The 11,770-nt window shown below is 51.4% G+C and overlaps 1 protein-coding gene and 1 long non-coding RNA gene across 2 annotated transcripts; one reads left to right on the forward strand and one right to left on the reverse strand.

Moving 5' to 3' along the window:
• Nucleotides 1-1,410: 1,410 nt before the first annotated feature.
• usp3 (ubiquitin specific peptidase 3) lies at nt 1,411-10,709 on the reverse strand. The gene is made up of 16 exons (XM_049031235.1): nt 10,527-10,709; nt 10,260-10,381; nt 8,071-8,131; nt 7,738-7,890; nt 7,080-7,163; nt 6,739-6,820; nt 6,000-6,082; nt 5,508-5,621; nt 5,209-5,322; nt 4,938-5,084; nt 4,557-4,663; nt 4,375-4,455; nt 3,576-3,694; nt 3,279-3,392; nt 3,123-3,190; nt 1,411-2,582 (listed from the first exon to the last, which is right to left on the reverse strand). Exons 1-16 carry the CDS (start codon nt 10,583-10,585, stop codon nt 2,414-2,416), a joined length of 1,677 nt encoding a protein of 558 aa, XP_048887192.1. The 5' UTR covers nt 10,586-10,709; the 3' UTR covers nt 1,411-2,413.
• On the forward strand, nt 3,630-4,381 carry LOC125751858 (uncharacterized). Its single transcript, XR_007400799.1, has 3 exons — nt 3,630-3,729; nt 3,770-3,929; nt 4,090-4,381. It is a non-coding gene; the product is annotated as an uncharacterized LOC125751858 (long non-coding RNA).
• Nucleotides 10,710-11,770: the final 1,061 nt, after the last annotated feature.

The raw sequence follows: 11,770 nt of genomic DNA on the forward strand, positions 1-11,770 counted from the left end.
CCTAACAGGGGATTATGGCTAGGCCTGCCCTAACAGGGGATTATGGCTAGGCCTGCCCTAACAGGGGATTATGGCTAGGCCTGCCCTAACAGGGGATTATGGCTAGTCCTGACCTAACAGGGGATTATGGCTAGGCCTGACCTAACAGGGGATTATGGCTAGGCCTGCCCTAACAGGGGATTATGGCTAGGCCTGACCTAACAGGGGATTATGGCTAGGCCTGCCCTAACAGGGGATTATGGCTAGGCCTGCCCTAACAGGGGATTATGGCTAGGCCTGCCCTAACAGGGGATTATGGCTAGGCCTGCCCTAACAGGGGATTATGGCTAGGCCTGCCCTAACAGGGGATTATGGCTAGGCCTGCCCTAACAGGGGATTATGGCTAGGCCTGCCCTAACAGGGGATTATGGCTAGGCCTGCCCTAACAGGGGATTATGGCTAGGCCTGCCCTAACAGGGGATTATGGCTAGGCCTGCCCTAACAGATGATTAGGGTTAGGCTTGCTTTACCGGGGATTGGAACAGGGCATGCGCCTGCCACGTTGCTGTTCTACCTCTCGCATCCCACAGACAGAATCTGCCCATAGATCACGACCCATACCATGTGACTAAACCTGAGTCACGGATCATCTGGAAGGTCAGAACTATTTTAGACCTGGCTAAGATCAGAGCTTCTGTAAATAAGCACAGAGTGGTCAGACACCTGCGAGCGAATCACACAAAAAAAACAGCTGCATCCGCATGGGAGCGAGTTGTATTTCTGTGCCGTCAGAGGCGTGCTGGTGCATGCTGGGGAGGAGCCTGTGAGCCTGGGCAGAGTCTCCTGACATTTGGGGGCATAGAGGTCAAACGCCAGCCTCCACATTTAAGATAAAACCACGTGTGAAGTCGACACAATGGGGATGAAAAGGTTACCGCACTTCCTGTCTAACAGAGAGGAAACGGCAGCATGTGACAGAGAGCCATGCACCCCCATGGAGCACCGCCCTGCGTCTGTGTGACTGCAGTTCAGCAGATACTCAGCGGTGAATGACATCTGTATGTATATATGCACCATCATACAGCCCGCACTGCAAATACTGCCAATCAAACAATTGCTACATGACGATCATACAATCGCATGTAACATTCTGAGGAATGTTATTGGAACATAGAGGTTATGAAATATGTGTAAAGTTTCATTTTTGTAGTTGGAAAAAGCTTCTCTGCTCCTCAAATAGTAGAAGCTATTATCACTCGCATAACACTGCATTCAGCTGAGGGGCTGATCCTGTACAGTTTAGTTTCTTGGTCTGTATTACTGATACGCTTCAGTATTTAGTCTTCTACATTAAAGCCATTATTTGCCCTTATTTGGCTTTCATTTTACAGATTTTAAAATGAAATGTTTCCCAACAGAATCAAAGGAAAGCAGAATTCAAACATTTTTATTTTAAAAAATATTCCTGCACTGGCGCAAAGGCTTGACTGAGGTTCTTAGTGTACCTGGGTAATTTATTCCGAAATCTGATTACCGTGCAAGAGCAGCACAATAATGAGCAATTATTCACATTTCAGAAATGAAATTACCCAGTCAAAAAAGATTCTACGAAATCAAAATTCAACAGTTTACACTATTTAATAAGTCCATGTATGTTCAAAAAAAAGGGACGTTACTGGGACTCAGAATGATATCTGTACTGGTATTAACGCGGCTTGTGGGAAAGGCTGATGACATCACCGCAATGTCCTACGTTCAGATACACCGTAATCCTGCGTGTGTGTGGGGGGCTGCCGGCTGACGCACCGTCTCCAGGGAGCAGCATTTCCCAGCCTTTTCTCTGCCACAGTACCACCCCCCCCCCCCCCCATAAGGCAGTCTGTCAGCCCGCATACCACTGCTGTAGTCCTCCCTACTGCGCCTGTGCCACGGAGAAATTAAAAATACTAGTGGGAAAAAAAAGCCTTTCAGTCTGAAGTATACGTGATCTGCACTCAGTTTAAAACACTGTTGGGTTGGGGGGGGGGGGCAGGACGGGGGTAATCTAAACTACTTTCAGAAGTGTGGTAAACAAAGTGTCGGAATTAGTTTCAGGGATCATGTACTGCCACTAGGCTCAGGCGTTATGAATAGGGCCTGCAGGCCTTGCCAGTCTCAGTCTATGGGACACGTTCTTCATGATGGTGCAGGGATTTCCTCTAACGAGCTTCAACGGGAATGTAACACAAACCGCTACAAAGGCGTCGTCTCTAACGATCTTTCAGCTGAAGCAGACGGCTCTCACCCAATTTAAAAAGTGTGTGTAATTTAAAAAAAAAGAAAAAAAAAATCACAAGAGCAACTTGATAAAAGTGCACGAGGAATGGAGGTAAGTCATGTGGGTCACGTGTGGCTGGGAATGGCCGGGGAAGCTGCCGGAAGGCAGCGGTGCTGGTCACAGCTTGGGCTCGGCCCCGGACCGGCCCGGGCACTCCGCGTAGAACAGGATGTAGGCCTTGGCTTTGGCCACGGTGTCCTCGTCGGCCAGCGTCACCGTGCCGTCGTTAAAGTGGAACCAGCGGCCCTCATGGCTGGCGTATGCTGTGTAGTGGCCCGACCCGACCCTGTGGGGAGCAACGGAGCAGCGCGCATCTTTAGAGGTAGCAGAATGTGGGGAGCGCACCATGCCCGTCCTGCCACCGCCCTGCCCCCCACAAAATACCCCTGTAGTATTAATCCTGACAGCCAAGAACAGAAAGCAGTTCAAACACAATGACACGCAGAAGCATTTATGGGTATCATTTATGCAAACCATCGACTCACAATATATTATCATTATTACTATTATTATTATTATTATTATTATTACAGCAGCACCATCTAATGGTCAATGGCAGAATGGAATGGAGAGAAAAGGAAAAAGTCCAAAATAGAGAACAGAACCAGATCAGGTATCTGAGGAGGGTCTATGGACTATATCATAATTTCCAAGAAAGGCAGGTATTATTATTACTATTATTATTATGCAATAGCACCCCCTAATGGTGAATGGCGAGTAAGCATGCCTGTTTAACATGCATATCTCCATAATGTGAATGATGTGGACTTTGAATCCCATCAATAAATGGTGGTTTGGCCCAGTCTACACACACAGCTGAACTCACCCAGAACCATGATGGACGACAACAGCAGCCAGGTCATACAAGCAGCTCTCTGGCCCGATGTTCTCAGGCTGCGATTGGGGATAGAGCAAAAGGTCAGCTTCGGCCTGACTCGACCCAAACCGAACCCAGACACCCCCCCCCCCAGGAAACACACACCTCTAGTAAATAGCGCTTCATATCAAGGCCCCGCAGTGGAAACTCCACGTAAGTATCCACCTTGTTCCGGAGATACGCCGTCCAATGGAATCGCTTCAGGTGTAGACAGAGGACCTGAGGGAACACAGGGCAGCGTGAGACACCCCAGTGGGGATTCCAATGCCTCTCAGATCTGTGCCACCATCATAGTTCATTCAATGCATTTATAGGCAAGAACCATACAGCTTTAAATCCCACCAAAACCCACCCTCATTTTTCTTGCAGAAAATATGAACAAAAGCCCAAAATGTTTCCAACCTTTGGCAGTTTCTGGATCCAGAACTTTTTTGTGGATTTCTGTCGTTTTTTACACTTGTGGCACATGTAGAGCTCCGTCTCGTCCAGCTCCTCCAGGTCCGTGAAACTGCGCAGGCAGTCTGCGAGGCACAGACACCCTCACCAAACTGTGCAGGTAGTCTGCGAGGCACAGACACCCTCACCAAATGGTGCAGGTAGTCTGCGAGGCACAGACACCCTCACCAAATGGTGCAGGCCGCCTACGAGGCACAGACACCCTCACTAAACTGTGCAGGCAGCCTGCGAAGCACAGACACCCTCACTAAACTGTGCAGGCAGCCTGCGAGGCACAGACACCCTCACCAAACTGTGCAGGTAGTCTGCGAGGCACAGACACCCTCACCAAACTGTGCAGGTAGTCTGCGAGGCACAGACACCCTCACCAAATCGTGCAGGCCGCCTACGAGGCACAGACACCCTCACCAAACTGCGCAGGTAGCCTGCGAGGCACAGACACCCTCACCACACTGCGCAGGCAGCCTGCGAGGCACAGACACCCTCACCAAACTGTGCAGGTAGTCTGCGAGGCACAGACACCCTCACCAAACTGTGCAGGTAGTCTGCGAGGCACAGACACCCTCACCAAATCGTGCAGGCCGCCTACGAGGCACAGACACCCTCACCAAACTGCGCAGGCAGCCTGCGAGGCACAGACACCCTCACCAAACTGCGCAGGCAGCCTGCGAGGCACAGACACCCTCACCAAACTGGCTCTGCGGCTGGACAGAAGATTCCGGAAATCCTGCAAGACACCGCTTACCCTGAAGGGTGCAGACTGGTCCACTGTCCTGATTCTTTGTTCGCTTGTTTCTAAACTGACTTGGAATGTCTAAGGAGAGGTCTGGGGGGTTGGGGGCGGGAGAGCATAAAGCATTTTAGTCATCAGCTGAAGGTCACCTCGGCAGTCAAGACGCAGGTGACAAAGGTGCGAGAGCAACTCACCAAGAAACGGGTCGAACTTCTTGGATTCCGTGCCACATATCAGGCAGTTCACCTCGTTCTGCAGCACCCCGCTGAACACAGACGTCACCACCGTCGACGTGCCGTTTCTGGAGAGACAATGCGTCATTGCCACTCTACTCCGATATGGAAAAAGCACCGTTTAACACAGGGGTATAAATGAGAGATGGATGGGCAAATTCATCCATCATTGCCGATCTGCCCAGAAGGTAGTACTAGGGATCTGTACTCGGAACAGTTCTTATACCAAACAAATCAGCCGAACCCACAGTTTTGATGCCTGTAGCTGGAAGAATGAAGCGGTTGACAGTCTACAGGTGAGGTTACAAAGTCGGGGACAGGTGAGACGAAGGTGCCACCTACATGCAGCATTTTCCTGCCAAGGAGGACTGTAGCCCGTCCTGGGTGAGCGCTGCGCTGGCCGCCTTACTGTGGTTCCCCTGCAGCTCCAGGTGGAGGTGATCCAGCAGGTAACGCATGAACTCGTGGGCGTCCTGCTGCTGGTAGCCCCTGCAGAGAGGCGTCAGACCGCCGTTTACGCGGCTGGCAGGCGGCGAGGGCGCAGCAGCCCGAAAACCGGGGCTCTGAACACGGCGGCTCCCGCGCAGAGAGCTGGAAGCGCGGCAGACGGTACCTGAAGTTTGGCATGATTTTCCAGACGACGTAGAAGAGGGAGTCTGGGCTGAACGCCGTCTGACTGCCCTGCCACAGCGAGCACAGAGTCTTCCGGAACTCCTCCACCAGCGAGCTGCTCCATGGACCGGGGACGAGGACAGAGCCGTGTCAGCGTACCCCCCTCATCGCCATGGCGACGGGCACTCATTTTATGAGATGCAGGACAGGAGGATACCAACACCGCCGCCTTCTCCCCCCGCACACCCCTGACGTCCGCCATTTTCACTTCTCCCAATAGTAAGTGCATGAGGTTCTTACACGCTGGTGTCCCCCTGGCTCCGTGTGTGATACATCCTCCTCCCGGCAGTTTTACCGCTGCGTAATTCAACTGCAGGCAGCTCTTTGAAGTAGCAGCAGAACTGCTGGATATTACTGCAAGGAGAACAGCAGGGAGGCATTAACCAGAGCGGCGTGACCAGCGAGGCCCTTCATTCGCATCCTGCCGTTTATTCTGAGGCTTTTAGCTGCTGTCAATCATCTTCGGGAGACATTTAAGGAAATTACAAGATATCTGTAAGAATTAATGCACATCACTGTGGCCCTTTAAGATGCATCTCGGCATCCAGAAGCCAGTGAATAGGGATTAAACTCGGGGCTGACTGTGCTGTGAAAGAGGCCAAAGTTTCATCAGCATGGGGCGGTATGCAAAACGGCAGCCTGCCTGCCTCCCTGGCAGCCTCTCAGACGTGAGCACTGAGGCGGGGCGGGCCAGAGGCGGACTGCGGCTGCAGAGAACAAGAGGCCACACACCTGAGGGACTGCAGGATGGCGTTCATGAAACACGTGTTGCCAAGGTTACGGAGGCCCGTGGCGGTATGAGAGGGTGCTCCTCCCTTTTGGAAAAAACCAAGACATGGTCACAGGTTAGCTAGGGTTAGGATTGGTCAGGTTAGGCTCAGTTAGGAGTTACGTACAGCATTTTTAGCAACTGACCCTGCTCTGCACCGTACTCAGCATCCTAAATAGATAATTATAGATAAATTAAAAAATAGGGTTGTGTACCTATGTGTGTAACTGCACGTAGCTAAGTATGTGTAACTATGCAGTTAGGTGTGTGTAGCTGTACGTGTAGCTGTGCAGTTAGGTGTGTGTAGCTGTACGTGTAGCTGTGCGTGTAACTGCGTAGCTATGTGTGTGTATCAGTGTGTGTAAATGTGTGTAGCTATGTGTCGGCGTGTAGCTGTGAGTGTATAGCTGTGTGTATGCAACTGCGTGTAGCTGTATCAGGATGTGTGTGTGTGACTGTGTGTATGCATAGCTGTGTGTGTAGCGGGCGTGCAGTTTACACATTACTGAGCCTGCCAGATTCCACTCTAAATAGCATGCTTTTGATTTGCTATTTAAATGGCATGAACACAAAGCCGGGTATTATGGGTAAACAATGCAACCCGCAGAATGATACGGACACACAGACCCTGTTATCAGGTGTGAATAAAATTCCTGGACTAATAGGAAATGAAAAATATAAACTGGAACATGCAGCACTCACACATTCTTTTACAAGTTTACTGGTGACGGAGGGGCTTTCCAGAAGTTTCCTCTTCCTGTGGCAATCCAGTGCCAGGGCTGAGCTGCACGGCAAGTGACAAATCACACTGTAAACATTCAGAATAAACTGCCACCTGAAAAAGCCGTTTTCAAACTCAGTATCATTCTGGGGACCTGTGGTAAAGACACTAAAGACTGCCTGCAGCCCACCGCCACGTTCAGGGAGGACAATTAAATCAGAATTCAAACCAGGAGTTGTGACGACCGGCAAGGAGCCAGTCTGTCTTTTCGCCAGAGATGGCCGTCTCCTAAAGCCCAGCCCCCGATTCTGACGGCACTCACTTCTCGAGGCTCTGGAGATGCTCCCTGACCTTCTGCACCAGCCCCAGTTTGGTGTCGTTCACCACAAAGTCGTCACACCGGTAGCTGAAAGCACAGAGCTCGCTCTAGTGAGGGACGCACAACTCCCTGATCCCTAACAGCTACAGGTTACCGATATACTTTATTACTAGAGTAAAACACCATCATGCTTGGTTAAAACAAAATTCAGCCATACAACCTGGTTCCAAAGAGACTGACAACACTGCAGTAAGAGTGTAGCCCAGGGCTGGCAAACCGGATCCATGGAGAGCCAGTGCGGGTTTTTGGGATGACCTCTCAACCAGCCAATAATAAAGGAGAGGTTCTCAACTCCAGTCCTGGGGACCCACTGTTATTGGCTAATTGAGGGGCCATCTCAGAAACCTGCACCCACGCCGGAACTCCATGGATCCGGCTCGCCACCCCTGGTGTAGCCCATATATGGATAACAGGTCACTCTGAGCCAGTGTGTTATAATCCGGTCCTCGGGGACCCACAGATAGTCCACGTTTATGCTCCTGCCAGGAGGTGGAAGGAGGCAAAACTGTCGAGTGTTTGGTGGGGAGCAAAAACATGGGCCGTCTGTGAATCCCAGAGGAGCGGGTCAGGAAACGCTGCTCTGAGCCAATCAGATCCTCACCAGAAGGTGCTGTAGCTGCTACAGTCCATGCAAACTGAGTGCTGTGCCCTGTCCCTGTCCTTGTGCTTGTCCTGCCTTTCACACGGCCTCTTTTGTGGGCAGCCGGACTCCTGCGAGTCCTCGAAATGCTTCTTGGCGTGTCCGTTTACATACCTTTCAGATAAACACAGGACAAAGAAAAACGGCTATTCAAAGAGAGGAGGAGACTCGTGTAAACCACGACCGTCACAAGCCCAACAGGACTCTTGACGGTGGAGTAACCTGAAATGAATCTGGGACTCGCAGAAAGGCATCCGTTAAGAACAGAGAGGAGCACGATAAAGCTGCACGTACCGTCCGCAGTGCACATTCAGGCAGGTCAGGCACACCCAGGGACTTTTATTTGACCGGCAAACTGCAAAAAAAAAAGAAAGAAAGAAAAATTCAAACATCTCTCAACTCCACAATCACAAGCAAACCGCTTTACGTTATTCTCTAACTCAGTTCTGCTTACTTACACAGGTGTTGACGCATTTGAAAGTTCTTTTACCTAAAGTTTTCAATATAGAAACCTGAATGTGCCCAAACCTTTATGTACCAAATTAAAAGAGCGGGTCAAAGTGAATTATATGATGGGTGACAGTGTCTGCGTGCAGCATGATTTATTCATTAATTAGAATTTCAGAGGTGATTGGGCAGGGGGGGAGAGGGGATGAGCCTGTACAGAGTGATCTCCTTTTCTTACAGGGGGCTACCTGAACACACATGCATGCGTGAGGTCCACAGGACGTGATAGGGGGGCCACAGGACGTGATGGGGGGGCCACAGGACGTGATGGGGGGGCCACAGGACGTGATGGGGGGGCCACAGGACGTGATGGGGGGGCCACAGGACGTGATGGGGGGGCCACAGGACGTGATGGGGGGGCCACAGGATGTGATAGGGGGGGCCACAGGACGTGATAGGGGGGCCACAGGACGTGATAGGGGGGCCACAGGACGTGATAGGGGGGGCCACAGGACGTGATAGGGGGGCCACAGGACGTGATAGGGGGGCCACAGGCTGCACCAGTGAGCCCATGCTTCATCTGGGGAGGAAGGGGAGGACGCCTTTGGTCGGGTACATGGCTTATACATCCCCGGAACAGGCAGGTGGCAGCCGAAGCGGCAGTTGCTAGGTAACAGCTCATTAGCATGACTGCCTGCTTCTGTCTCACTGCTCAGATGTGGGAAATGTCAGCGTGGCGACGTCGCACCCGACTTAGAGGCGACGGAGGCTGCCTACGCATGCGGGGGCCCACACGTGGTACTCAGTCACACGTGTCATCCGTGACCTTACATCGTGGGTGCTCTGGCAGAGGCTCGGAAAGCTGAAAGTCATCAGCGGTACGAGGTGAGCGCGCGGACACCGAGGTGCGTCACTCATGGGTCAGCGACAGGCGCCCCCAGCCAGGGATGGATTACGGACCGGGCCAGCAGGGCCGCTGCCCAGGGGCCCTTGGGGTGCAGGGGGCCCGTGGGGCCCCTAGCCCAAAACAATTTGCAACGCTTATCAACAATGTATTTTTGTTTGTCTATTTTAGAGGGCCTACATTCTTTGATCCTCTGCCTACAAGGGCCCCTGACCCTATAGGGAGGGCGTTTGGCTGCCAAGGGCCCTTGAATTGTGGTGGTTGTGGTGATGCTGGTGGTGGGGGGGGGGGGGCCTCGCGAACGTTTTGCCCAGGGGCCCACACAACCCATAATCCTTCCCTGCCCCCAGCACACCTGAAATGCACCTCACATGCAGAAATCACCCCTCCCAGGCCTCTTTCTGTGTCCTAACATCGATCCAAGGTGGAGTTCATGACTCTTAAATGGTATGAATTTAATCTACATTTCAGTGGGCCACGTTAGACAGTAATACCCCCGGATATCTACCTGCCCTTAATTATTGTGTAAGCCCCCATTTATTACACTCCTTCCCACCAAAGAAGGAGCGATAGTATCCCATTCCGGGGGTGGGGGGCTGGTATACACTCCCCCAGCGTGTGGCTCTCACCCACACACAGCCATACCGCCGCTTAGCGCGGATGGGCATCGGGACTCTTGTTTCCCAATATATTTTTTTACACATCCTTATACATACGGTAAGGATTGATAAATGTTAGTATCTTAACGCTATTTGCTCTGTATGACGGGTTGATGTGCAGGGGGCGTCACAGCCGGTGTCTGCGCTGGGAGATAAAACGCGAGTTGGGGTTAATCTCCTCCATCCCATCCTCCGCGGGGGTTTAGGTGCTAAGTTTCCTCATCGGCCAAGGGAACCCCGCGCACTGCGCTTTCATACCGCCGGGTTTTATTTCTTAAAAACGCGCAAGCTGCGGGAGTGATAAATAGCGGCCTGAAAACACCGGCTTCCCCGGTAACCCGCTGGGGTGCATCGCGGAAATGAGGCAGCGGAGCCGGCGCGGCAGCGTGGGGATTTGCGGAAGTGAGCGGAGCCGGCGCACCGGGCGCGGAAGGGGCTCAGGGCGGCCAGACAGCGGGGGCGCCTAGACTCACCGCCGCAGCACCAGGAGGAAGGCGAGCCGCTCTGGAAACGCGACGAATCGAGGGCGCCGCAGACGCTGGAGCTGAGATGCGGGCACTCCATCGCCGGCCGGGCCGAGGCTGCGGGGCTCAGTCTGCAAGAGAGACGCGGACAGGTACTTTTGGTGCGGAGACTACGCAATCCGCAGGACCTCCGCCCGTCCCGCCGGGGCGCCGTGCTGTGTCTGCCTCGATTCCGCGCTACGTCCGGCGGCTGAACATGCAGGCGGCTCACGGTACCTGAAAAGGACGCCGGATCCGGGGGACGCTTCGCGGAAGGAAGGCGGCCCCGTCCACATGGGGAGGATCCGGGCGGTGCAAAGAGAAATGACGCAAGTTCCCCGGATCCGGTGGCAGGACGGCGCAGACTCGCTGCTGCTGTCTGCAGAGCTGGAGTCCGCGGCTGGGGAGGTGAGGAACGGCGCCGTGGAGCAGCTGCGGATCGTGAAGCAAAATCATGTGGGAAAAACACCAGACAATAAGGCAAATCTGGGAGCATAAGACAGTGTGACGCGGTGCATTTATAAAAAGAACCATAATCATATGCCTGTAAAAATAACAATTCTCACCGAGGAGCAGATATTATAGAAAATATAAATTCTTATTCGAGTTTATGTCTCATTTTCTCGAGCATCGTGTAAGGTGTTAATGTCAGTTCTATAGAGAGAGCATTATCATGAAACCCTATTGTTCTTAGTAGTTGTTGTGGTTTTGTAAGTATTTGGCCACCAGGTGGCGTGCTGCACTTGGGAGAAAAGCAAAAAAATTACAACAAAAATTACAATTAAAGGTGTGCGTGAAACACGTGAAAACTTATTAAAACTGTAAAAAATACCGCACAATAACTCATTATTTGCTTTTGATTCTTAAAAAAATTGTGCCTATAAATATCTTATCCTACATTCATCCACATGCCTCAATTCACACAAAAAAAGCACATTTTGGAAGGCTTGTAATTCAAAGACCAAAAAGGAAAAGTCTGCACACTTATTTCCCAACATACATCTCCGAGTTAAGTGCTCAGTGTTAACGCATGCGCATTTAGGCGAAACCACCTAAAAGGGCGCCATGCTCCGCTACCCAAGTGCAGTACGCTCTGAATGCAAGAACAGCTACAATGGATATAAAAAGTGTACACGCCTCTGTTAAAATGCCAGGATTTTTATGATGAGGCTACAATAAACCATTTTAAAAACATGTCCCACCTTTAATGTGTCCTATAACCTGTACAATTCAATTGAAAAACAAACAAATCTGTTGGGGGAAAAAAAAGTACAATAAGCTGGTTGCAGAAGTGTGCACACCCTTAAACTAATACTTTGTTGAAGTACCTTTTGATTTAATGACAGTGTTCAGTCTTTTTGGGTTCATACGTGCCACCAATTAAAGTGATGAGTGACTAGATTAGTGATTGACATCAAATAAATTTCAGCTGTCCTAGTAGGATTTCCATGACATCCTACAGCAAAAGCCATGGTTCACAG

Source organism: Brienomyrus brachyistius, chromosome 11 (genome assembly GCF_023856365.1).
Source record: "Brienomyrus brachyistius isolate T26 chromosome 11, BBRACH_0.4, whole genome shotgun sequence".
Lineage (NCBI taxonomy): Eukaryota > Metazoa > Chordata > Actinopteri > Osteoglossiformes > Mormyridae > Brienomyrus > Brienomyrus brachyistius.

Coding starts and splice junctions, on each gene's coding strand:
- usp3 (XM_049031235.1), bottom strand. CDS start 10,585: ATGTGGACGGGGCCGCCTTCCTTCCGCGAAGCGTCCCCCGGATCCGGC. Junction 3,191..3,278: donor TGAAGCGCTATTTACTAGAG/GTGTGTGTTTCC, acceptor CCCCAATCGCAG/CCTGAGAACATCGGGCCAGA. Junction 2,583..3,122: donor GTCGTCCATCATGGTTCTGG/GTGAGTTCAGCT, acceptor TGCTCCCCACAG/GGTCGGGTCGGGCCACTACA.